Source organism: Excalfactoria chinensis, chromosome 13, assembly GCF_039878825.1.
Source record: "Excalfactoria chinensis isolate bCotChi1 chromosome 13, bCotChi1.hap2, whole genome shotgun sequence".
NCBI lineage: Eukaryota > Metazoa > Chordata > Aves > Galliformes > Phasianidae > Excalfactoria > Excalfactoria chinensis.
The window spans coordinates 15,995,104-16,019,997 of NC_092837.1; the positions used below are offsets into that span (position 1 = coordinate 15,995,104).

A 24,894-nucleotide genomic window follows, 5' to 3' on the forward strand; every position below is an offset into this window, starting at 1 on the left:
CGTCAGACAACGCGCGTTGTGAGCGACGGGCCTTCTGGCCAACCGGAATCCCGGGTTCTCGTATCACCGTTGATCGACAGCGCGGTGGCCCAATTGGCGCCCGAAGCTCCGGCGGGACGCGTGACTGACGTTGCGAGTGGCCAATCGGCTCTCGGGAAGTTCAGGAAGCGAAGCCAGGGGTGCGGGGCGGGGCAGGGGGCTCAAACCGCCTCGGCGTGTGCTCTCAAGGCAGCATGCTGGGAACGCGTGACGTCGCTCGGAGCGGCAGCGGCGCGGCCCAATAGCTCGCGGCCGTGGGACGTCCCGGGCCAATGGGCGCGAGCAGCGCGGCGGGTGGGCGGTGCGGCGGCGCGGCCGGGTAGGGTGTGAGAAGTTAGTGGCGCTGCTGCGGTGCCGTGAGGGACGGAGACGGCTGGGCTGTGCGAGCGGCGGCGGCCCCGGATCGGCGCGATGCTCACGGACGGCACCGCCGCCCCCCTCGGTGACGAGGAGATCGACTCGGTCGCTCCCCGCGCTCCGCCCGCCGCCGAGCCGCCCGTCGCGGCCGGGCCCTCCCCGCTGGGGCTGCGGGCCGTGCGCCTCTTCGGGGAGGCCGGGCCCGGCGGTCCCGGAGGCCCCGGAGCGCCCGCGGCCGGCGAGACCGCCCTCGACTTCAAGCTGGCGGCCGCCGTGTTGCGCAGCGGGGGCGGCGGCTCCGGCAGCGACGAGGACGAGGTGTCCGAGGTGAGCGATCCGCGGCCGAGCCCGGCCGCCGCTTCCTGACAGGCCCGGCCTCCCGCCGCGCCGTCGCCGCCCGCCCCGGGAGCTCCCCGCCTCCCCGCCCGGCGCGGTGGTCGCGGCCCGCGGCTTCTCCCTGGCGCTGCCCCCGGCCGGGCCCTCCCCGCGGCCTTAGGCGGGAGCGGCCGCACCGGAGCCGCGGGGGCGGGTCCCGGCGAGTAGCGCGGGGCCTAACGCCGAGGCCGGGGAGCGAGGCTCGGCTCCGGGGTGGAGCGGAGCGGCCGGGCCTGCGCCCGCGGCCTCCTCTCGGCCTGCGGAGGGTGGGCGCGGGCCGAGCTCTGCGAGCGGTTTCCACTTTGAACCGTGTCCGAGCGGGAGGTGACGTTCTCCCGCGAGCGGAGCGCATCTCTTCTGCGGGAACAGAAGGAAGTCAGCAGCCCCGGTATTGTCGCGCTGGGCTCTGGAGGAGGAGGAGTCTGTGTCTCCCAGACTGCTGAATTCCCGATGGGTGCAGTTCTGTGGAATAGAAGTGCTCTTTACCCAACATCCTCTTTCCAGAAGAAATGGAAGGGAGTAATGGAGGTGTTTCCCTTTGATCTGCCAGACCTGCGGAGGGTTCCAAGGGGAAGGTGTGTGGGAGGGACTGTAGCCCCATCCCAGCCCAAGTGGAGCATTGTTGGCCCTTGAAGCTTGCATCTAGGGCTGCTTTGTGTAGCCTAGGAAGAGATGGCCCCATCCACCACTGCTGCCCGCTCATTACACACCAAGTGGTGGATCTAACTGCCTTTGTTGTCTCTTTTAGAAAGAAGAGCTAGGATCTCAGCCACTGCTGTAGCACTTAATGTTCTTTTAGTGGGTGCTGGGGGAAAGTGGTCATCACTTGGAAGTGTGTTGCAGCTTCAGTGTTTTGTGCCTCTTTGTGCTTCTGCGGGATTAGGAAGATGATAGGCAGTGCAATATGAGGGCCGGGAGCAGGTACTTAAGTGTGTGCGCATGTTTCTTTGGAGGGAGTGGAAGGAGGGGAGCCTACATTTTCCTCGTGTGTCTGAATGTTCTGCCTTCCATTGATCATCTTTTGCCCAGCCCAGCTGAGGTCTGAACTAAGTCTGAATTAAAAAGTGGTTACACTGACACAGACCCACGTTTCTGCTTTGCTTGTGGGTTGACACAGGATACATAACTATGCTCAAAATCTAATGATCAAGCAGATAAAACTCACTTGAGAAGAATGTTCCATAGCAGTCTGGTGTTGGGAGTGTGAGGTGATACAGAGAGGTCTTCCTCTTTTGGGAAGGTGGTAGGCCTTCTGGGAATGAATAGGACGCAAGTAACTCAGGAGTTTCCTCTGCCTGGGATGTCTTTTGTGTCTGCTGGCTCACATGTTAATGTATCCTTGAGAGTGCAACGCTAGTTACAGAACCTGGAAAATGAGGTGGACTATGTAACAATGTTTGTGGCTCTCCTTGCAAGAAGGAAATGGTAGAGCTCTGCTATTCTGTTTCAGCCCACATCTTCAGGGTGTGAAGATTGAGCAGCTCAGGTTGGTCTTTTGAGTTACATCAAGCTTTAAGAGCATTTATTTGAAATGTGTCATCAAAATTAAGTTGAAGTTAAAACACTTGGAGATTTCTGGGGCGCGCGGTTAGAGGAGTTGGGCCAGTCTCTGAGGCTGAACTTGCTTGGGGGATTCTTGGGGTTTGTGTCTCTGACTGTGGGGAGCAATGTGTAGAAGGAACGTGAATGGGAAGAATGTGTCTTGTGCCTCTCCAGCCTTGCTGGGGTATGGAGCACAGTTCTGAAGGCCAGAAGGGAACTTTCAGTTTTCTTCTGTGAGTGTGAGAACTCAAGAAGCACCTGTTGCCAACGTGTTGTGGCTTTTTTGGGCTTTGACTTCTTGCTTTTTTTTTTTTTTTTTTTTTTTCTTTTTTTTTTCCTTGTTGTTTTTGAACAAATTAAAGACAACAGAACTATTGGGATGGAGCACTGCAGTTCTTGAGTTGCACTGCTTTGAAAACCCAGTGACTGTTTGGACTGTGGTCTCGTGTAATGAGTCACTGATCTGGGTGTATGCCTTCAGCTGCTACCACTGTGTGAAATTAGTGGGAATGAGGAGAGAGAATGAAATAAATAATGAGAACGTTTGCCATGTGGCCTTAATCTGCGCTCTTCTCTCCACTTCTGAAGCCTTGAAAATCACGGTGCAGTGTTCTGTAGGCTGTGCCATGTCTGTGCATTGCTATTCGATTTTTTGTTTCTGTGTATTAGTCTGAGTGTAAAGTAATTAGATTTAGTTAAAATGGCAGATCGAGTAAAAAAAAAGTCGTCAGAGAATTTCAGGAAGAACATAATGAGGTTTTTAACTAGAGAAGGTAAAGAGCAATAATGTATTTTAGCTTAACTTTTCAGAAGATGCATTGTGTTTCTTACTTTGGGTTTTCAGGTAGTTTCGGTGGGAGTGCTGTCCCGTTTTTACAGGTGAAGCCACGTGAGGAGTGGATGCTGTGTTTATCATATGTTGCAAAATGGGGAGGAAGAATGGAGCTTTCTGGTGTCCCAGCTCAGTGCCTGCTTGCAGTAGGCAGCAGGGAGCTGCTTCAGCTGCTCAGGAAAACAGAGTCTGGGCTGGGCGCTGTGCAACTGAGCTGTGAGAGGTCTGCAAGATGAAATTCAAATGGAGTATTTTCTAGAATTACCAGTTAAAATTATCACATGCAAACAGTAAGAATTGCAAGCTGAAGCATGCCTTTGGCCATGGGAAGAGGAGGCCAGGAGGCTTTCTGCTGTTCCTGTGTAAAATAGAAGGGAAGCTGTGGTTCTCTTGGTGCTTGGAGAGACTTTCAGCAAGATTTGTGTTCTGAGTGGCAGAGTGGCTCTGGCCTCGGTGCTTGGGGTATGGTTTAAGATTTGGATGCAGCTGGCTACTCAATTGGAGTGAAATTTTGATGCATCTTTGAGTGTGCTCTTACCAGGCCTTGTGAGTTCTGCTGGCTCTTAAGAGTGGTGCCAAAGGCATGAGTGCAAAGCAGGCTTTGTGATACTGGTTGCGGAGCCTGTAGGTCAGGGTGAAGGCATGCTGTCAGGGCAGTGATTAATAGTGCACGTATGTGGAATCCACAGGGTCCTCAGTCGTGGAGAACTTCCGGCTGCAGAGCGTGCAGACTTTTACCAAACTGTGCCTTGGAAGAAAACTGGACCATAGACAAGTGGAGCTGAAGCAAGTGATAAATATGGCAGTGTTAGTGCTTGCAAGATTGTGTGGTTTGCTGATCTGTTGTGAATCAAGTATGGGAAGCCAGCTGTGCTGACAAACGTTCTGAATGATCTCGGAGCCTTGTTCAGTGCATGGCCTTTGGGGATGAGTGTATAGGTGCAGCAAGTGCCCTGGTGTGCTCCTCAGGGCTCAGCCGCCCAATGGCAACCAGAGCTCACTGGCCCTCAGCCATGAAGCCAGCATGCATCTTGGTCTCTCTCTCCAGAGCAGGCTGCCTGCCTCCTCCAGCTTGCCTTACTTAAGCCTCTACCTATTGCATAAGCCTCTGGGGATATTTACATAAAGCATAATTAAAAATCAGACATAACATACCTCCTGCAATGGGCAGAATTATGAGTTGAATGGCATGCACTCCGGGTCGGTTCAGTACTTGGGGTTTTTGTCTGGGGCTGAAGTCATTTTTTCACAAATCCTAGGTCTTCTAACTTAGTTTTTTGTTGTTTTTTTGGGGGGAAGGGTTCCAAGGTAAGTACTTAGTTTGTTTTAAATTGTTAATGTAATCTATTAAAGCTATTGCTATATCACTGAACCCTATTAACATGGCACTGCTTAAATGGTCTAAACAGTGCATCTCTGACTTGAGGTCAATTGAATGCTTACAAATTTCAGGTTTAGTGTATTATTTAAAATAACATAACTAGCAATTTCTTAACCATAAGGAATAGGAATTCAGGAAGTTGATGCAGACGAAGTTCAGCTGGGCAGAAAAGGCTTTCCTCTTTCCTCTGAAAATTTATCAGTTGATGTTTTTCTTATTTTTAATAGTTCAAAATTCAGGAAATCAGAGGTGGAACAAAATGGAAAATCTTCTGGAATTATTAATTGATAGAAAGCACGGAGGGATAACAGTATTAGATTTCTCAAAGTATTCAGAGGCTTAATAATGCTGATAGCCACTTAGTAGTGTATTTGCTCATGCTCAACCTGTTTAGAATCTCAGAATATCTGGAGTTTGAAGGGACCACTAAGGATCATGGACTCCGGCTCTTGGCTCTGTGCAGGAACGTGTGAAATCCAGACCACAGGAGAGCATTATCCAGATGCTTTTTGAAACATCGGTGTCCTCAGGGAGCCCATTCCATGCCCACCGCCCTCTGGTGCGGAGCCTTGTCCTGATTCCTTGACCATCTTCCATCACAGCCCCGTGCCGATCCCTTGGGTGCTGATTCTTGGGAAATCCCAGTAACTGTTGCAGTTAGTTCGGCAGTGTGACCCATGGTAGCCAGAGCGGATCTGCTTACTTGTAGTTAGTACTTCCGTTTCAATAAGACTTAAAAATGAAATTATTTCTAATGTTTCTTGCAGCATTCTGATTTCCCTTCAGTGCACCTTGACCCAGTTGACTGCATGATCTAACATAAATGTCAGCAACCTTTTTAATGATAGCTATTGAAAATAAATGTGAGACACTGCTATATAATTATACAAACATGCAGTGCATCCCCTTGCAAAGACTTACCAAAATTTAGCAGAACATCTATATCTAGTTACAGATTTGCACGTGGGTGCAAATTACTAGTTACTGTCAGTGACAGGGGAGAAGGGCTCATCTGGGCATTAGTGAAAAACAAGACTACTGCTGGCAAATGTGGAGACTTAAAGTGGGGCCACCCAGCTGCTCCCCCCTGAAATTGGCATCAGGATGCTCTCCTCACTTCCGTCCTCATCTCGGACAATTCCTGTGTTTAGAGGTCAAGCCCTCCTTGTGACGTTCAGTTAAGAAAAGAGTAGGTGTGGAGGGAAGGGAAATAGGTGCTCCTTCTGCGCATGCATGTGGCCTGACCTTTATGCCTAGGAGCAGCTACGTTACTTGCTTGGCATGTTTGGTGAGGGAGTTCAGAACTGGGTTTTGGCCCCTGCAGGTGAGAAGCCTGTGTGGCTTTAAGCTTAGTAGGTCATTTTGAGTTCTTGTAACATATGTGAAGATACCTCAGGAATATTAAGCTGTTGTTGGAGGGGAGCAGAAGTGACTCTTAATTTGAAACTGAGGAAAGTCTGACAGGCAAAGAAGGCAACTTTCCTTGGCTCATTTCTAAATGGTAACTTCATGAAGCAGGTAAAATAACTTCGTATGCTTGAGCACTATTTGCAGAACTCAGTGTGTAAGTTGAGTTCCAAAGCTGAAGCTTTAGTGACGTGCTTCAGTTTTGCCTATGTGGATCCTTGTGAATGGGTGGATAACAGCTCAAGTGCACTGTTGCAGATACAAGCTTTAAGTCCTTAAAGCTTATCTTCCTAACTGAGATGTCCGCTACCATAACAGTTCAGAAATTAGTTCAAGTTATGTAAATTTAGGAATTTTTTGAAAAGTTTTGGCTTGAGGGGCTATTTTTAATGGAAACTTTTTCATTGGATGCCTCATGTCCATGGTCTTTTGTGATTAAAGATTAATTTAACTTCTAAATGATAAAAGTACTGTTTTCTATAGCTGTGGTGTAATACCACGCTGCCTTTGAATTAGAGGTAAATAGTGGGCAGAGGTGAATTAATGTTTGGGTTTAAAGATTCATTTCATTAGGGTGATATGCTTGTCTGAGCTATAACCTCTTGGTGCATGTCAGTAATAGGTAGCTCTTTGTTCTGTGTTTATTTTTTCTCCCTCTGGCAACTAGCTCTCCCTGTTTGTTGTGGAGGTTTCATTTTGGGTGTAATTGGAGGGATACTGAGCAAGTGAATTCTGCAGAAGAAATGCGCCATATAGGAGGATATTGTCTTCCTTTTACTCTTGCACCTTATTACTTAACGTTAGTTGAGAATTTTTTTTTTTTTAAATACTTAGAAATATTTTCAATAGAAATACTCAAAAAACTTCCTCTTCTTTATTACGCTATTCTGCATCTTCTGTTTAGATGTGTATAGAAAGCATTATTACTAAAAATGTAACTAATAGGATTGGTCCTGTACTGAATCCTTTTAATTGCTTTTCAGGGACTGAGGCCTCTCATTTTTCGCCCTTCTCTTTTAGGAGGGATTTATGCAGCTTGTTTTTCAAACTTCTTTTTATCTTTAGCTCTTTCCAAACACCCCTACCCGGAAGCAGTGTCCTACACTGGGTGACATTGCCCACAGTTGAGTTACTGCATTGTGTCTCTTGGAGAAGTAGGTGGGAATGAACAGAGGTAGCTGGCTGTTCCCACCAAGAGGGATTTGAAAAGTTACTAAGCTGTGCCAGTCTACAGGAGAGGTGATTCACTGTTTGTCAAGTAAAAATGGGTGTTTTACCACGTGATGAATGGTTTGCCAACTGAAAAGTCCCTCTGAGATTTTCTGTGTGGGTTTTATTTTTTATTTTTTATTTTTCTATATATTTTTTTACTGTTTCCTAGGTATTAAGCTTCAACTAGACCCATGAGTTATTCTCATTTGCTTTCAGTAAAACAGAGAGATTACTAATTAACCAGGAGTTTCCTCCAGGAAAATCCCTAACCCTGTTGAACTCTTCCCTTTCCAAATTCATGAATAAAATCTTACATGGCTGGTATGTGGTAAATCCACTGTTTGAGTCCAAGTGAAAGGAGATGAGCTGTTGGGGCTGAATGGTCTGTCTGATGTCTTAGCATCCTCGGAGCTCACTGCTCAGTGTGTGTGCATTTGGTGTTATCAGATAGCGTGTGGAAAAGGTGTCCTTGAAATGGCCACTTAACATCTTGGATTTGTTAGTTTAAGATCAATACTGTATATGGAATGCACGTGCTTTACTTGGTTTTCTGAAGTAGTTACATTTCAAAGCCCTGTTAACTGCCACCTGTAGAGTTTTCAGTGGAGTGTATTTTAGATATGTGGGATCTGTGCTGTGTTGTTCAGTATGATAGGTGTTTTAAATGGCTCTCTGATGGATCTGTAGTTACATGATAGTTTTTTGCTGGTTTTGCAGTAGCAGAGCACACACAGGCTTGTTTATAGATGCCTTGGAAAATGTCTGCCACTAGCTTCAGCTCTGAGAATGGAAGAAATGCTGGCATGAATTTCAGTTTGATATGAGCCTCTAGGTAACTTAACATTTAGTTATTTCAAATGTTGAGATCCTCTCTGCCTGAAAGAGAGGTTGATGTGGGAATGGATTATTGAATTGTTAGACCAGGGTGTATTCAAGGGATTTTTATGTATGATTTTGAGTGCTGGAGCGATGGCAGACCTGGAAAATTCATCTACATGTGATTTATTTATTTTTTTAAATTAAGCTTGTGTGTTGATATATGTTGGATGTTTCTTGAAGAGATGGCTCAGAACACTTGCCGTCTCCATGGGTGTGAGCTTTTACATCAGAATCATAGAATCACATAAAAATTGCATTTGTTTCCTTCACTCGACACAATTTCAGACATTAAAACACTTGAGCAAAGAAGCCTTAGCTACAATGAAACTGAAAACATGCTTTAGGTAGTAGTCAGTCAGCATATTGAGGGTGTAAACCTGCTGAGATGGGGAAAGAAAAGGGGCTATTTTTCTAATAGGTGCTTATCTGTTATAGCAGTCTGAAATTGAACGCTGAAAACATGTCTTAGAGTGAGTTGAAACAGAACATATGAAAACAAGTAGCACTTAGCGTAAGTTCTCATTTCAGGTAGTAAGGTCTGCTTGTCTCCATTTGGTCTTTGGTGTGAAGACTGTATGTGTCAATAACAGGCTCTTGGTTTAGTGTGAATTTTGAGTGGCTTTTGGTTTCAGATTTGTAAATGGCAGCTCCTAGTTGCAAAAGGAGATTTATCTGTGAATTAGGAGAAGTTACTCATAATTCTGTTTCTTTTTATCAGGCGTGGGCTATGTGTTTGTTTGTTTGTTTGTTTGTTTTATTAAGTGAGCAGCACTTCCTGTACTAAAGCCCTTTTAATGGTTCCTGCCTTGTACCAGGAGGATGCAACCATGAAACTATGGGTATAGCTGTGTGTTGGGTCAGCTGTTGTGTTTTAATAAAAGTGAATTGCATATTTCTTGTTTGTAGACAGCTTTGTCCGGAGGCTGATGGATGATATAAGATACAGTGTAGCCTGTAATATCTAAAGCTACTTAAATTGGCATGGTGTAAGCTAGTGCCTGTGGATTGCTTAAGAGAGATATTGGGTAAGTGGTTACGTTTGCCTGAATCTTTTAACACACACTTGGTCATGAATCCTGCTTTTGTATTTTCTGTTAGTATTAACACAAAGAAATGGAAACCCTAGGATGATGAATCTCTGGCATGGAGAGTAGTCTCACACAACCTTAACTTTTATTTATTCCTTCATCTGCGTGTTTCAGATACTACCTATAACTGTGAGAGCTGCCTCGTTCCTTGTGGTGCTGGGCTTGAGGTCCTTGGCTAGAGCTGACTTTCCAGAGAGGAGCAGCTGAGGGGTGTCAGGTCTGCCTTGCTGTTGCTGGAGCACCGACCACCTCAGGTGGACCATACTTTGTGTCTGGTGTGGTAACATTGTGTCCACCCTTGTGTTACCTTTGTATCAGCATTTGCAAAACGAATTGCTATTTTGAAATAAGGTTGGGGCCCAGCTCCCATATTTTCTTGTGCCATTATAGAATAACTGCTCAATATATATTGGAATAGAGGCTGTCTTTTAGATAATCCAGATGTACTTTATTCAACTTTCTATTGTAGTTAGAGCTAAATGGATTTGAGCCATCTGATTTGCTGTCAGGAAAAGCAACTCTTTGTAGAGCTCAGGGAGTTTGCAGGTACTAACAGCTCCCCTGAAATCTGGAGTCAGGCAGTCACAAGGGTTGCAGGCTCAGGAAGGGCTAACATGATTTGGTGGCTTGCTCTTCCCAGAAGAGATTTGTTCCAGCTCCTAAAACACTGCCTTTGTAAGCTGGAAATTCAGTAGAGTAGCAGAGAACTATCAGCTCCCCTTTTTCGCCCGAGTTTTCTGCCATGTTAGTGTTAATTCATCTCATGAGGATGTGTTTGATATCTGCCTCGCTTGTCGTAGGATAAGCAGTGACTGGAAATGATGCTTCAGCCACTCTGGGCTTTCTCTGCTGATGTGATGATATCTCCAAGTACACGGTAACTGCTGAGTGCTGGCAGCAGCCCTAGTAAGCACGAGATCCAGAACTGGAAGATGTGTGGTGATTAATAGATTTTAGTGACTTAAATTTTCTTGAGCTATTTTGAATTGAAGAAACAGCCTTCAGAATTCACAGTTCAAGCCTTAACAGGGATGGTGTATCTCTGTAATCATGGCTGAATTGTCATTTACATTGTTTAAATGACTCTGAACTGTTCTTTCTCTTAGCTTTGAAGTGCCAAGGGAAGGTAGCATATGCTACTGAGGTCACCCTGGGAACTTATGTGGAAATGTATGTGTTTCTGTATGGTTTTCTGTCTCTTAACCCTTTTCCTGGGAATGAAATAGAAGTGCCAAGTGCCAAGATTATATTTCAGTATAGTAGTGAGAGTATTTGACTGATATTGTTGAGCTTTGAGGGATTGATGTTAAGTACTGCTTATAGCATAGTTAAACGAGGCCTGTGTGCAATCTGCCCTGGGACTGGGGCTCCCAGTTGTCAGCCTTGCACTTTGCTGTCTCCTTGGGCTGATTATTTTCAGTAATTTTGAAGCTGACGTTCTTTAAATGTGGAATTCAAAGGTGTTTTATGTCAAATTTGAAAACCACAACACTAGTGAATTGGTTCCCATCCGCTGTCTTACCGGTACTCCCAAGGTCTTTAAGTAGGAATGATGATAAGGTAGTAGTCAGATGTTGGCATTCAGTGCAATAAAGAACATGGCAGTGTAAACAGAGGGGTAGGATTATTAAAGAAAACCACAGTGTATTCTTAGTTTGATACTTATACAGTGTTGTACGTCTTAATTATTGAATGAAAATAGTTTAAAGGTCTATTTCCACTTTGTAACTATGAAGTTTCAGCCTGTGATGCAGGCTTTCTGAAAGAAGCTGGTTTGCTGTGTACATCAAGATGTATTTGAGATATATCCAAATGGAATTGTTACAGAAATAACTAGGAAGGGTTACCCAGTTCAGAAACCGGGTAGTAGTTTATTGGCATTGTGATGTCGCTTGAGGGTCTGCAGCCCTGCAGGTACTCCAAGTGCAAGGCGTGAAGGCCTGGCTCTGCAGGGGTCTTTGTTGCTCACTGCATATCTGGGAAACTCAAGTTCTAGGGGGTGACTTCCTTGCAGCTTTGTCCTACCTATTGACTCTGTCAAGATGGTCTTCCAGAAGCAGTGGTTTGGCACTCAGGAGATGCAGTGAGCAGTCCTTGTGGCTACCCTTGTGTGCCAGAGAAGGGATGGTGCGGGTGCGGCCACAGCAGGAAGCATTTCCATCACTGATCTGTCCTGTCAGGAGCAAGCTGGTGGGAGCAGTCCAAGCTGTTCTGGGAAAATACTGCTTTTGTCAGTAACCTGCAACAACAGCAAAAAAAAAAAAAATTAAAAAAAAAAAATAATTTCAATGCAGCACAGAAAAGATCAGTTTAGACTTGAAAATAGAAATGTGTTCCTACCCTTACATGCATTTGCCAATCTTAGAAGAATGGCTAATGTTATTTTTGATGTTAGCACTTGCCAAGTTGCCTTTACATACCCCTGACCTGGGGTGAACTCACTCATGGTATTAATGTATAAATACTATTGGGGCAGAGTCCAGATAGCTGTGAATTTGGCTGGGGGGAGGACCCTGTAGTGTAACTGGATCTGCAGAGCTGAGGGATTGCTGCAGCCCTTGGCAGGGTGTCAGACAAGCCCTTCGTTCTCCTGGTTGAGGTGCAGTGCTGCAGCGGTGCTCAGGTCCCACACAGGGTGTTGGGAGTGTTATTGAGAATCGTTCCTGCTCATAGTTAGTTTTGTAATTGATGTCTTGAGTGTATGTATTCCTGATGAGCATTACCAAGTAAGATGCTTATCAATTGCAACTCGCAAAATAATCCAAAAATAGCACAGTAACCAGTGATTCCTTTGCTTTGCTGCAGATATGTTTACCTAATTTTTGCAATGTGAGCGCTGTATTAAAGTGAAATCTATTTGGCTATGGTTTTTTTTTTTTTTTTTTGTAATGTATTTGATATTGTTTGGTTGTTGTGTGATCATCACAGGTCGCTTTCATTCACAAGTGGCATTTTGTTGACGAAGGCATTTCTTACTGTGCTGTTAGTGAGAAGGTGTTCATCCCCTGTACCATGCCTGTGTGAGAAACTACAGCTGCAGAAATGTCAGATGTTCTGACTTGAAAATGCATTGACAGTTCTGAAAAACTGGCGATGATACGAATGCCTTAACAGGCCACGTGTGGAATTTCTCTGTTTTCAGAGTCGAGATCTGTTTGTATTGTGGATATGTTATTAAGCACTTACTAAAGAAATCAGAACGAACAAAAGCTAACAGTTGTTGCTGGTATGAGCCCTTGCCTGGGGTGCTGTCAGGCTCTGCTGAGGCTGAAGGGTAAGCTTGTCAGAAGGCAGTCTGAAAGTTTCTGTAGTGTTTGTTCTGATGTGAGGTCACTTTTTCACACCTTTCAGTATATTTTCAAAAGGGGGGGTGGTGCTATTATTTTTAGCAGTGTAATTGGAAAAGGGGAGAAAAAAGAAACACACAAATACCGACAATTATGATGCAGTACAGCTGCCTATATGGAGTCCTCCGCTAGGTACAATGGGCGGTCACTTGTAAACACGGTGGTATTTTTCTACCAGTCAGTTGGTCGAGTGTGCTGTGGCAGTAGGAGTTGTATGTCTGGCGCACTGAGGAAGCAGAGTTCCATGTGTAGTTTTAGGGGAGAAAAATGGAATACCCTGAAGTGCTCCTGTAGATGTCAATTTTTCCTGAGATATCTTTGCTTCAGACCTTATTTCAGCAGGGATTCCTTCCATGGACTGGATGAACATAACCTACAATGTGAATTTTGCAGAGAGGAAGAGTTTTAGTGCAGGGATACATATCCTGAGTCAGCAGTGTGCACTTGCAGCCCAGAAGGCCAATGGTATCCTGGGTTTCATCAGCAGAGTGGTGGCAACAGGGTGAGGGATGGGATTGACACCCTCTGCTCTGCCCTCATGAGCACCCATCTGGAGTACTGTGTCCAAGTGTGGGGCTCCCAGTGCAGGAAAGATGTGGAGCTGTTGGAGAGGGTCCGGAGGAGGGCCACAAATGTGATGTAGGGGCTGGGGCACTTCTCCTAGGAAGACAGGCTGAAGGAACTGGCCTTGTTCAGCCTGGAAAAGAGAAGGTTGCAAGGAGGCCTCATTTCAGCCTTCCAGTATTTTAAGTGAGCTTAGAAATATGAGGGAAACCCAATTTTTATGTGGATAGATGGTGGTAGGACAAGGGGAAATGCTTTTAAACTAAAGGAAGGGATATTTAGATTAGATGTCGGGGGAAGATTTTAACTGAGAGAGTGCTGAGGTGCTGGAACAGGTTGCTCAGAGAGGTTGTGGATGCCCTGTCCTTGGAAGTGTTTCAGATCAGGATGGATGAGGTCCTGGGTAATCTGATCTAGTACTCCATGTAGCAGCTGGCAACTCTGTCTGTGGCAGCAGGGTTGGAACCTGATGATCCTTGAGATCCCTTCCAAGCCATTCTGTGATTTCTATGATTTCATTCTATTATTTCTATGATCTTTTGCCGTGTAGATCTTCTTTCTTTGCAGTAAAAATGTTTATCACTGGTTCAGGTCATTAATTTTCTGCTCTTCTCCCCTCTTGGCTCTTACTTAACACTGACCATTTTCTTTGTTTTTAAGACTTTTGTGTCTCATCTGGATTAACCTAGAAGTCTTACTGCTTAAAACTGTAAGTCGTAGCCTGCTGTCTTACCTTTAATATTGGTGTGTGGGCACACCAGGTACAATACCTGTAAGTTAGGCAGCATTGTGCAGATGAGGGACTAACAATCTGTATTCCTGAAAGCTACTCTTACCACCTTCTTCCATGAATACAAAGCTCATTGTATTCACGTGTGAACATTGTATTGCACTGGGAACCTGCTGATTGGGGATGTTACAGGGTGTTTACATATTAAAAAGGGAGAGACATTAACGCAGGTAATCTTGAATAGCGATGCTATATATGGCTCTCCAGACTCACGAGCATCCTTCATACAATAGGGCATTTTACCGAGCCTTTTATTGGGCCTGATGTGTTGCCTTGTGTAATAGCACTGAATGTGGTGGGAGCTTACTGCTGGTATGAAAGGGATAGTGGAACGAATTAAGGGAAAACAGAGAAAGGAAGGTGGGATTGGGATGTGAAGTGAGAAAGAACAGCAACATGTGTGTCTCATTTCTGAGGGATACCAAAGGCACCAATAGTACTGAATGGGTAATTATGAAATGATGTCCATGTTTTCATTTTAAAATATTGCTGAAAATAGAAGGAGTTTTGTTTGCACTTGAGACAGATTCTGAAACATAGTTCCACTCTAATGAGAGTATGAGTCAGGTATCCTCCTTGTTTACGCTGACAAGCTGCCCTAAAACTACAGTGTGTTATGTTGAGTAATTCCATGAGCTTGTGTTTTGAGATCACGTGGGCCAGTAGTGGGATGGCATTATCACTGCTTCGTTGGAATACCTGCTTGCTTAATTGTTCTGCATATCTGATCTGGTCTAGGAAATGTTGATGACTGGGGTAATGTTAAGTGCTGGTGTGGAAACAATTGCTCTGGTTTGAATTGTCGTTGACTATCTTGTTTCTACTCTGAACAAAGAAAATCCTTCTGCTACATTAGTTGAAATAGTATTTTAAAAGAAAATTGAAAGGTATTTAGAGAAATCATTGGGTCCATCCCTGGCGTTCAGGAAGGCTCAGCTGTACTGAAGTCATTACTGATGGCTGTTTTCTGTAATAACAAAGTGCACTTCTGGTGACAAAGGTGCCACAACTTCTTCTGGTGGTTAACTGTGCAAACATCCATAATGTTTATTTTCAGTATTTAATTTGATTTGGTTTGCTGTAGTTTCAGCTCTTGTCAGTTATTATTTTTAGGATAAGCTGTTTTTCATGCAGAGTTCTTTATTTCAGCATTTCATCTATCTTTCTAGTGAGTTGACCATGTAACTTCTAAGGTTCTATCTAATAATCTGTACATTTAAAGTATTATGATATTGCAGTTCAATTCCTTTATATGTTTCATGTTTTCTGGCTTTATTATAAAATGTCAAAAATGGTAAAACTGTTTATCTAACTTGTCAAACAGGTTGAATCATTTATTTTGGACCAAGAAGATCTCGATAACCCTGTACTTAAAACCACATCAGAGTTGTTCTTATCGAGCGCTGCAGAAGGTGCGGACTTGAGGGCTGTGGATCCAGAAACACAAGCAAGACTAGAAGCCTTACTGGAGGCAGCAGGTACTTTATTTGTGGAGTATTTTATTTTTTTCTGAAACTAACTTGCACACAGGTCTGGCAACATGTACATTATGACCCTACTGAAGTCCAGATACTTACTGTGATGATGTAGAGCAGAGCGTAACAGTAAGCTAATAGTTCTTCCAGGTGCTGAGGGTTTCTTGGTTCACTGTTTCTGTATGCATAAGGTTAGAAAGGTTCGTTTGAATTAAGTGGAATTTCACTGACCAGGTGAGATACATGTGTACTCGAGGGAGGGTTACAGAAGAGAGAAGGGAAAGAAACAGACTTGCTAGAAGTACTATCTTTGTGCAGATTTGGTCAGTATGTAATTAATAATGAATTACTGTTTTGTTTCTGTAGTTCTGAGATGTGGATTTTGAAAAATACAAATTTAATGTTCTCTTTACAGAACCAAATTAGATTAAAACAATGCCACTTACTTACATGAATTACTTCTATGGTAAAGCTTGACTAATGAAGGCTTTCCAAATTTTGTGTCACAGACATTTGCAGTGAAATTGGAAATGACTTGTCTTTCAAAAACAGAAGGACAAAAAGTTGTAAAAACTCACTTTTCAAACAAGTCTTACTGCTTTGAAACAAATCCCATTTGATTGTTATGCATATATATTCAGGATATTTTGACCAGCCTTAGGAAATAGTTGAAGTATTATTCATTTGCAAGTGTTTAGGTGTAAAGCTATCTACAGTCTTAAAGAAGAACTTCAGGCTGAGGAAACAAAGGGAGCAAGGCACTCGCTTGCATTTGGAATGTAAAAAAACATTATATACCTTTTTGTCAGCAGAAAATTACAGCACCTTAATTAAAGGTGGAACTCTAAAATTAATTAAACTGGGTGCAACTGTTGTGGCTCAAACTTTGCTTTGCAGAGAAGATGGAATATATCTGGGATTTTCTGGACACTCAAGAATATTTGTGTAATGGATCCCATTTTTCATTTAATGAAAATCAGCTGCAGTTTCTCTTGGGTTCCTCTCAGGTGCCCGAAGGCTGATGTGTCCTAAAGCCTACTGCTAGCTTTATAAATTGTCAGTGGAGATAGCTGATGGCTAGTGTTGTAAGCTCAACTCAACTACCCTCACATCTTACTCCAAGGTTATATCATTCTTTGAGATATGTAGAACGTATCATTGCTTTTTATTATGTCTGTGAGACTGCCTCCTTCAGGTGTATAGATAGCAGTTTGCTGCTTGTCCATGGGATTCGATAATTCATTTTTAATCTGAGAGTTCCATGCTTTGATTTCCTGTAATACTTGGTGTGGAAACGTAGACAACGGACAGAATAGAGAAGTAAACTTATTGGAGGGCTTTTTGTAGGCTCCTTCTCAAATAGAGAGGACAAAATTCATCCAGTTGTTCAATTGATGAGTGTGTGAGGTTGAAAGACCAAAAGCACTCATGAAGAAGTCCACCAGTTAAGGAATTCTTGTCTGTACCACTGTGAATTTGAACACTGAAAATATCTGAACACTAAAAATACTGAAAAACACTGAGAACCTAGTAGCTTATTGATAAAAGCTGTATATTGAAGGTGACTAAAAAATAAACTTGTGCTTGTGGGAGATGTCTGAGATGTTTTTACAGGGGTTCACACTGATCTGCGTGATATTGCTGAAAATACCCTTCCAAGTTTTAAGTAGTGTTTAGGGCACAACAAACAAAACAGCCCACTGCTGTGATTTTTGTATCGTTCTGCAATTTGACAGGGAAGGCAATTTCTCTTGTCACTTTAGTCACATTTTAGTCATATTTTATTTCCCAACAGTAAGTATAGCTCACAAAAGTAGATGACAGCACTGCTGCTGGAACAGGTAATTTAGTTCCGAATCGACTGATGTAGTTTCCAGGATCTTTGGCCTTCATTGCTGTGATTCCTCTCTCCTGTGTGAGGCTTGATCTTAACTTGCAACAGGGAGAACAGGTGGTCATGCATACAGTGTCTCAGATTTGAGTGTTTTTCAGATATCTGGGTTCATGGCTGTGTCCTTATTAGGATCTTAAGTTTGACTTGCAAAACTAGTTCTGCTTATTCTTCCAGATTTCCTTAATGCTCAGATCTCACATGAATGTTGGTTGTTAATTCTGGGAAGTAGCGACTGCAGCTGGATGAAATATTCTTTTTCAAGTCACTTACACAGGAGTGTTTTTTGTTTTTTTTTCCCCCAACCATTCCATCCTTCTTACTACAACTTGTGTGTGGTTTTTGTAGCTGTTTTGATCTGAGAACTGATTAGGCCTATCTATGGAGATGTAGAGGTCTTGTGTTTAGTTGAACTGCCTAGAAGTGTTCCTATATATTATATTTATCTATCCCAATAGTTTAGTTTATTTCTTCAGTTTCTCTTTTCAAGATGATTTAACATCTGAAAACACATATTATGAGTGGCAACAGCTTTAACAACAATTTGTAGTGTGAGAGCTATGTCTAATTCCCCTTTGTTAAAACAAAGCAGCAAATGCGTGCACACACACACACAAATGCATGCAGGCTAACAGCAGTTAAATTCCTTACATTTGCAAGGGCCTCCTGAAACCTGATTCATTAGCTTCAATTTCAACAATGAAATTTTGTAGCAAAATGTAAGCAAAGCATAGGCACTTCATTACTGAAAATCCATTTTTAAAGAAAAAAAATTTGAGAAGTGAACTCAATGAACTAGCTTTAAATTCTGAAGTCTGAGAGTGACCTTGCTGTTCTAAAGTTATACATTAGTTGTTTTCATTTTCAGGAAAAGCAACTGAATCGAGTTGTTTGGGAAACTCTTCTGAACAAGCCAAGGGTTCCTGCATATCTGTAGTTTTGACTGCTAGTAGCAAGGAAGGGATTTATAGATGAAGTGAACCTATGGAAAGAGATCACTGTTTGGAGACGCTTCTGTTTTTCAGACTGTAATTAAACTGCTTCTTTGTATTCTGATGCTAGATTCATCTTCTGAAACATTCAGCTCTGCTGCTAATTAGGGCAGTGTTGATCTCTTAAAATAATATTTCAGCTCTAAAGAATTACGCTTCTTTTGTGGACTTTCAATGAGGTTGAATATTATATTTCTTTTTAAATTTTTTTTTAGAGATGATAGTTGGCAGCTGGAGGGATGAATGCTCCTTGCTGTAAATGAATGGGTTTAACACTGGTGTAGGAGTTCTTTACCCTCTTTAATCCATCCTGGTACCTTAGAAGGAACAGAGCTCTTGCTTTTGGTAGATTCCTCAGTGGTCCCTAGGCATGTTTTCTTAGAAGGGCAAACTAATCCCCAAAATAAGTGTTGTGGAATATTTGGAATGTAAAAGCTGGTTCGTGTTCTGGTCAATGTGTGTGTGTGTGTGTGTGTGTGTATATATATATGTATAATTTTTTTTTTTTTTCCCCCTAGTATAGAGTGCTTTCTATTCCTGTAAGTTATCAGAACTGAACTAACTGTATTCAAGGAGACAAAATGAACTGCCCCTCACCAGCTTGGTGTCCACTTGGTGCATACTTTTCATGCTGGGATGGCACTGGGGTTCTCGCTGCAAGTATACTGGTGCTTCTGATGTAGGACTTGCGAGTACATTTGCTCAGGGTTTGTAATAGGCTTGTGTTTGAAAATGGCTTGTATGCAAATCCAGTGGAGGCCATGAAGGTGATGGAAATATCTCTCCTATGGAAAAAGGCTGAGGGAGCTGGACTTGTTCAGCCTGGAGAAGAGAAGGCTTTGGGGAGACCTCATTGTGGCCTTCCAGTATGTGCAGGGACTTATAATCAGGATGGAGAAAGACTTTTTACATGGGCAGACAGGAGAGAATGGTTTTGATCTAGAAAGTGGAGATTTAACTTAGAAGGTAGGAATTGGCTGTGGTGCCCCATCCCTGGAGGTGTCCCAGGCCATAGATAGGTCCTGGGCAGCCTGAGCTGGGGAGGAAACAGGCAACCCGTGGCAGGGGTGGGACTTGGGGCCCCTTCCAACCCAACCATTCCATGATTTCATGATTGACTTCTTCAGAAATCCTACTACTAGTTACAGAGCGGCTTGCAAGGAAGAATAATTTGGAGTGGGACCATCTTCAGACAAAGGTTTGCTTAATGTAAGAGATGTAAGTACTCCATCCTTATGCTCAAACAGGAGCTGAGTTGTATTTCAACAGAAAAAAGGGGTATCTGGATATGAGTAAAGGTGACTAGAGGCCCTCATGCAAATGACATTTTAGTGCGCTTCAGACTTCAGGAGATAAAATGTAGTGTAATTCTATTTAAATAAATGGTCAAAGAGAAATCTGTTTTTTTTCTTTTATATTTTTTTTCCCCTACAAGTATTTGTTAATACAACAGGTGTGCCTTTACAAGAGGCAGTGGGCACACACTGCAACACAGCCTCTGACTGTCAGGCAGCACTGTTGTTCCAGCAGTGGCAGAGTGCTGGCACAGCAACCAGAGATACTATGGGGTCTCCTGGGAGATCTCTGAAGCTGAATGGATGCAGTGCTGGACACCTGGCTCTGGATGGCTCTGCTGGGGCATGCTGGGCCACATAGACCCAGAGGTTCCCACCTGCCTCACACATGCTGTAGTTCTATACGACCTTAGTAGTTGATTTGGAAATGGGAGCCTGAAGCTTCTATTTGAAAAGCCAGTAGGATGAAAGGGAAGGAGGTGAGGGAAGCAGGTTGTATGTTCTGGAACTGGGGACAACAAAAAGTGGAAGTAATTGCCAACTTAGTGGAAATTCAGAACGCAGGTCAAAATGTGAATGGGCCTGGACAAAATCTGCCTGCTTTAGGATAAACTGAAAGGGTAGAGTGAGATTCAGTAATTGTATAATTGAATGCTTTCCAGTGTCTGTATGTATCTGTATACCCACTAGCTATACTGTCAACCCAAACTGCTTTTTTGTGATGTGAACAAAATCATTCATCATTCACTGACATCACTTTTTCCAATAAAATGGGCTTAAAGAAGGAAAAACTTTTCCTCCATTAGATGACTTGAATGGGACTAAATGGATTTGTGTTCCAGCACTATGGGAGAGTGTGCTGTGGTCCAAAAGAGAGATCTAAAAGATTTGTGACCTGCTTTCATCCTGCATCTGTGTCACTTTGGGAAGTGTTGGAGACTGAGGGGGGTACATTCTCTGATCATATTTATTGTAAAATATTTATAATTGAACCTGGTGTTTTTTCTCTGGAGTTGATGAGTAACTTACCAGTGATTTTAAATGGAGGTGTGCGTCTCGTACATTAGAAGCTTAACGTCTAATGAGTTATCCAATTGGAGTTCCACCCCAAGCTGTAGAAGCTGCAGATTGGGAACTGCAGGAGACATGGAAGATTCATTCATTTTTATCAATTTAATGACTGTGAATACATACTTGTAGAATGTAGTGAATATCTTTCTGGATTTATTTCAGGTTGATTGATTAAAAAAAAAAAAAAAAGGGCAGGGGTTACTATTAGAGGAATCTAAGAGAGGAGTGCTGGAACTGGAGCAAAGATTAAGCCTTTTTAATTGAGTTGTCATTAACAAATAAGAAGCATGTTCAGGCTTCCTCAGCACAGCAAAAATCTCACCTTAGTTTGAGCCACAGTTCTTACTGAATGGTTGTTTTTAAACCAAGGAAACCTTTTTACTTCAATTTGCTCAATTTGAAATATTTGTGTTATATGGACATGGTATATGTATCAAATAAGCAAAACAACTTTCATCAGTTAGTTTCATTCTAGGAACTTCTAAAGAAGTCAGAGCTATGCTACTACTCAAATCACCAGTGTTTTGTAACTGGAGTACTTTTGCCTTTTGAGATACTGGCACATTACAGTGACTTGCTCATTTTCTTTCTTCACCATTTAAAGATTCAGAATGGGAAGGAATATATGGTATGTGAAACCTACAGATGTGTTGTGCTTTTGAATAAGTTGGATAAACTATCTGAGTTTTTGTGCATGTAATTATTAATATTATATTTTGCTAAGGTTTTGCATGATTGAAATACTTTTTTTCTAATCTTAGTCATTTGGATTAGAAAAAGGTGAGTCTAACCCTGCTTTTGAAAAATTAACTTCCATACTTGTAAAGTGTTTTGAAGTGTATGGACTTCTCACTTACATGGTTCTTTTTAAGCTGGATTTTGTTGTGAAGAATAGTTTAGTTTTAACACTTAAACTGATGTTTCTAGGTATCAAACAGTTCTCAGATCAAATATGGTAACTTAGCAATGTTTTGGGGATTCTTTTTTATGGCAGAAATGATTCCAAAATTTTAACTTCTCCCCACTTCTTGCAGTGGGGAGAAGCTTACACTGGGCCTCGTGTGGCTGAAAGCTTAGGCTGAAGTGTTAGATTCTGCAGCTAGTGTTGGAGAGCTGGGGGTCTGCTGAGGCAACTGCTGATGCTTTCTGGTTGCTGTCTGTAAGTTGATGCAATAGAGTGAAATACAAATTGTTCATCTTCAGTTTTGCAACTAGTAAATAAGGATAGTGGATAGCAATACTGCATTAGGTGTATTGTCTTGTGAACCCTCAAACTCATCTTGATGAGGCTTTTTTCCTAACGCATTCAGAGTAGTAGAAGGATGTGTTCTTTCTTGAATGTGGGTCCTGGTCAAATAAGTTGCTTGGATTCTTTCCAAAGGGAGTACTATCCAGACTGTGACTATCTTGTACTCTGTAATCTATTTTGGCATTCCTGGTGATCATATTTGCAGAATGTTTTGTTGTACAGAGTGTATTTAATGACAATACACTGAAGGGCTGTACGTCATTGATAGAAGGGAGATTTTATGAACAGTTAATCAAATGTTTGTTTTGGACTGGTTACAACTGGTGTTCTGCAGGGGTCAGTACTGGTGCCTGTCCTGTCTGTATATCTTTACTGATGGGCATGGAGTGTGCCCTCATTAAGTTTGCAGATGACACCAAGTTGGCAGGAGGTGTTGGTCTGCCTGGGGGGAGGTAGGAAGGCCCTACAGAGGGATCTAGACAGGCTGATGGCTGGGCTTAGGCCAGTGGGATGAAGTTCAACAAAACCAAATGCTGGGTCCTGTGCTTTGGCCATGACATGGCCCAGGCAACACTGCAGGCTTGGGGCAGAGTGGCTGGAAGACTGTATGGATGAAATGGACCTGGGAGTGTTGGTTGATGTTCAGCTGAACATGAGCCAGCAGTGTGCCCAGGTGGCCAAGAAGGCCTGTGGCATCCTGGCTTGTGTCAGAAATAGTGAAGCCTGCAGGAGCATTGAAGCGATTGTCCCTGTGTACACAGCTCATGTGTTTTTTTTTTTTTGTTTTTTTGTTTTTTTTTTGTTAAAACTGTTGCCCAGATTTCTGAATTTGGAGCCTATCTGCCCTGATTCTAGCTGGGATGCTCAGGAGCTGATAGCAGCTCCCGTGTGCCCGTTTAGAGCCGTGCTCTGTCAGGACCTGGGTGAGCTCATGGTTGCAGGGGTGTGGGCAGGTGACTGCTTGGCTCTGGGACTGATGTGCTGAGTCTGCCGTTTGGCCTCTGTCCATTTAAAGCTGAACAAAGCCTCACAGACAATGCAGCCTGCAGTTGGTGTATTCTCTTAACTAATCACAGTGTTATTGTCAAGTATGGTACAGCCAGAAATGTGTTTGTGTACATGAATGTCCTTCAGTACTTGCTGGTGCGTGGTCCTGAAAAAGATGTTGCTGGACCTTGCAAGGAGGCAGCTGAGTAGGGAAGAGAAGGTTCAGTATGGAAAAGGCTGCAGGCAACCGGGAGTTGATGGCAGCTGTTGTTGCCATGGCAGATCTTTTTGGGTGTGCTGCAGGTTTTAATGTTCAGGCTGGGGAAAAACAAACAATAACCAAACAGACCCAAACAAATCAACAGAAAGCAGGCCATTACAAAAATAAATCAATCAAATAGGAAGTGAAAACCTCCTATTTAATATACAGTATCTCCTGTTTACTCTTTACTCCAGAGCAAATTCATGTCCGTAGTAAAGTAGGAGTTTGTAAATGCTTCTGTGCTAACTAAAGCCAGTTTGTGTACTGAAGGAAAGCTGGCAAGGTACTATGAGTTTTCTATAGCAGTGTCCCGGGGTTATCCGTAGATGTCAGTCCGTGACAGGGGCACAGGACCCGGGAAAGAAAAAAGGAGAGACAAAGGAGCGAAGGGAAAAAAAATAAAGAAGGCATTTGCCGCACTACCCGGCCGGCCCCGGGCCACGCGCTCCGGGAGAGGGGGAAGGGCAGCAAGCGAGCAGATCGTTTTAACAAAGAGAAAACACAATGGCAACGATCTGAGGAGGAACGGGAATTGACTAAATGTAACTAAATCAAACAAAACGAGAGAGACGAGAGTACCCAAAGTACGAGTGGAAGCACGACAGTGCGAGGGAAGCACGCTCTTTGCTCTGAGGCGGCCAGAGGCAGAGAGCGGCTGGGGTCCGGTCCGGAGTCCCACCCCGCCTCCTTTTCTCGCCAAATCCTCTGGGGATGCCGCCCCTCCCCTCCGGGAACCCAAAATGCCTAAGAAGGCGGTAAAACGGAGCCAGGACATAAACCCTTTAAATGCCACTGTTCTGTATGACATTCTGATGTGGAATACCGACAACAGAAAGCACAAAACGACAATGAGAATCTTTTTTTCTCTAAACATTCCAGTAGGGATGCTTAGTAAAACATTAGACCTTTACAGTATGACAGTACAGGGTGGGGAAATCTGCTTTGTGGCTTTCAACAGTTGTAGTCAGGTTGAGTTCCCACTGCCCCAGAGTTAGACCAGCTTTTTTTCCCTCATTCTTTCATATTGCACTTCTTACTGTCAGTTTTTGGAGGTTATGTTTTTTGCTGATCTGGTCTTCTACTTTTGCCCTTAACTTATAATATGTAAACACAATCTTTCTCGAAACCCAAATTCAAATCTCAATGTACATTTGATTTGGCTTGGAATCTAAAGCTTAAATACTGAGTTTGAAAGAACCTCTTTTGTTGAAATCTTCAAGTGCTGCACATAGAAAAGGTCTAGTTTAACTTCCGAAGTTAGGCTCTTCAGAGACACTTCGTTTTTCCTCCCTCCCTGTCTGTCTTCCCTTCAGACGGTTGGACTGGATGATCTTTTAGGTCTTTTTCCAGCCTTGGTGATTCTGTGATGCTATGAGAAAGTCTTGGGACTGAAGAAAATGCTTGCTTCTTACCTCCTATCTTGTTGCCTGCTCAGTGTGTTTGTTGAGCAGATGCTTTGGCCAGCAGGGATGCTGTGCTATCAATGTTAAAAGCTAGCAGTTACATGTCAATTGAAGTCTAGTTATTGATAGTCAATAGAGAGTAAGAATTTCTGTCTTTCTGTCTGAGAATTCCTGTGTAATAGCTTTCACCATTTACCAAATAGTTCTCGCCTTGGTTGGTATTTCATAGGTGTGAGATTGGTTCAATATCTAATGAGTACCTAAGCTTTAAATATTTCTAAGAAGAAAAAACAAACTAAATACTCCAGACCAATCTAGAACAAGCATGTTCTTATTATTGCTTATTTGCTGGAGGAAATAAAATTGTTTTTTGATATTTAAATGCAGTTCTTCAGGCTTTGTGTTGGTTTGCTTTCCTTGAAGCCACTTGGTCATTGAACTACTGCTTACATGGGA

At 43.2% G+C, this 24,894-nt stretch overlaps 1 protein-coding gene across 13 annotated transcripts in view; it reads left to right on the top strand.

Annotated features, from left to right (window-relative positions):
- The first annotated feature begins 352 nt into the window (after positions 1–352).
- Positions 353–24,894, top strand: part of ANKHD1 (ankyrin repeat and KH domain containing 1) — a 101,675-nt gene continuing 77,133 nt past the window's right edge. For all 13 annotated transcript variants that reach the window (XM_072347940.1, XM_072347943.1, XM_072347941.1 and 10 more), the window contains exons 1-2: positions 353–723; positions 15,138–15,291. In XM_072347940.1, coding sequence (XP_072204041.1) covers positions 451–723; positions 15,138–15,291 — 427 coding nt within the window. In that variant the 5' untranslated portion in view covers positions 353–450. The remainder of the gene's footprint in view (positions 724–15,137; positions 15,292–24,894) is intronic.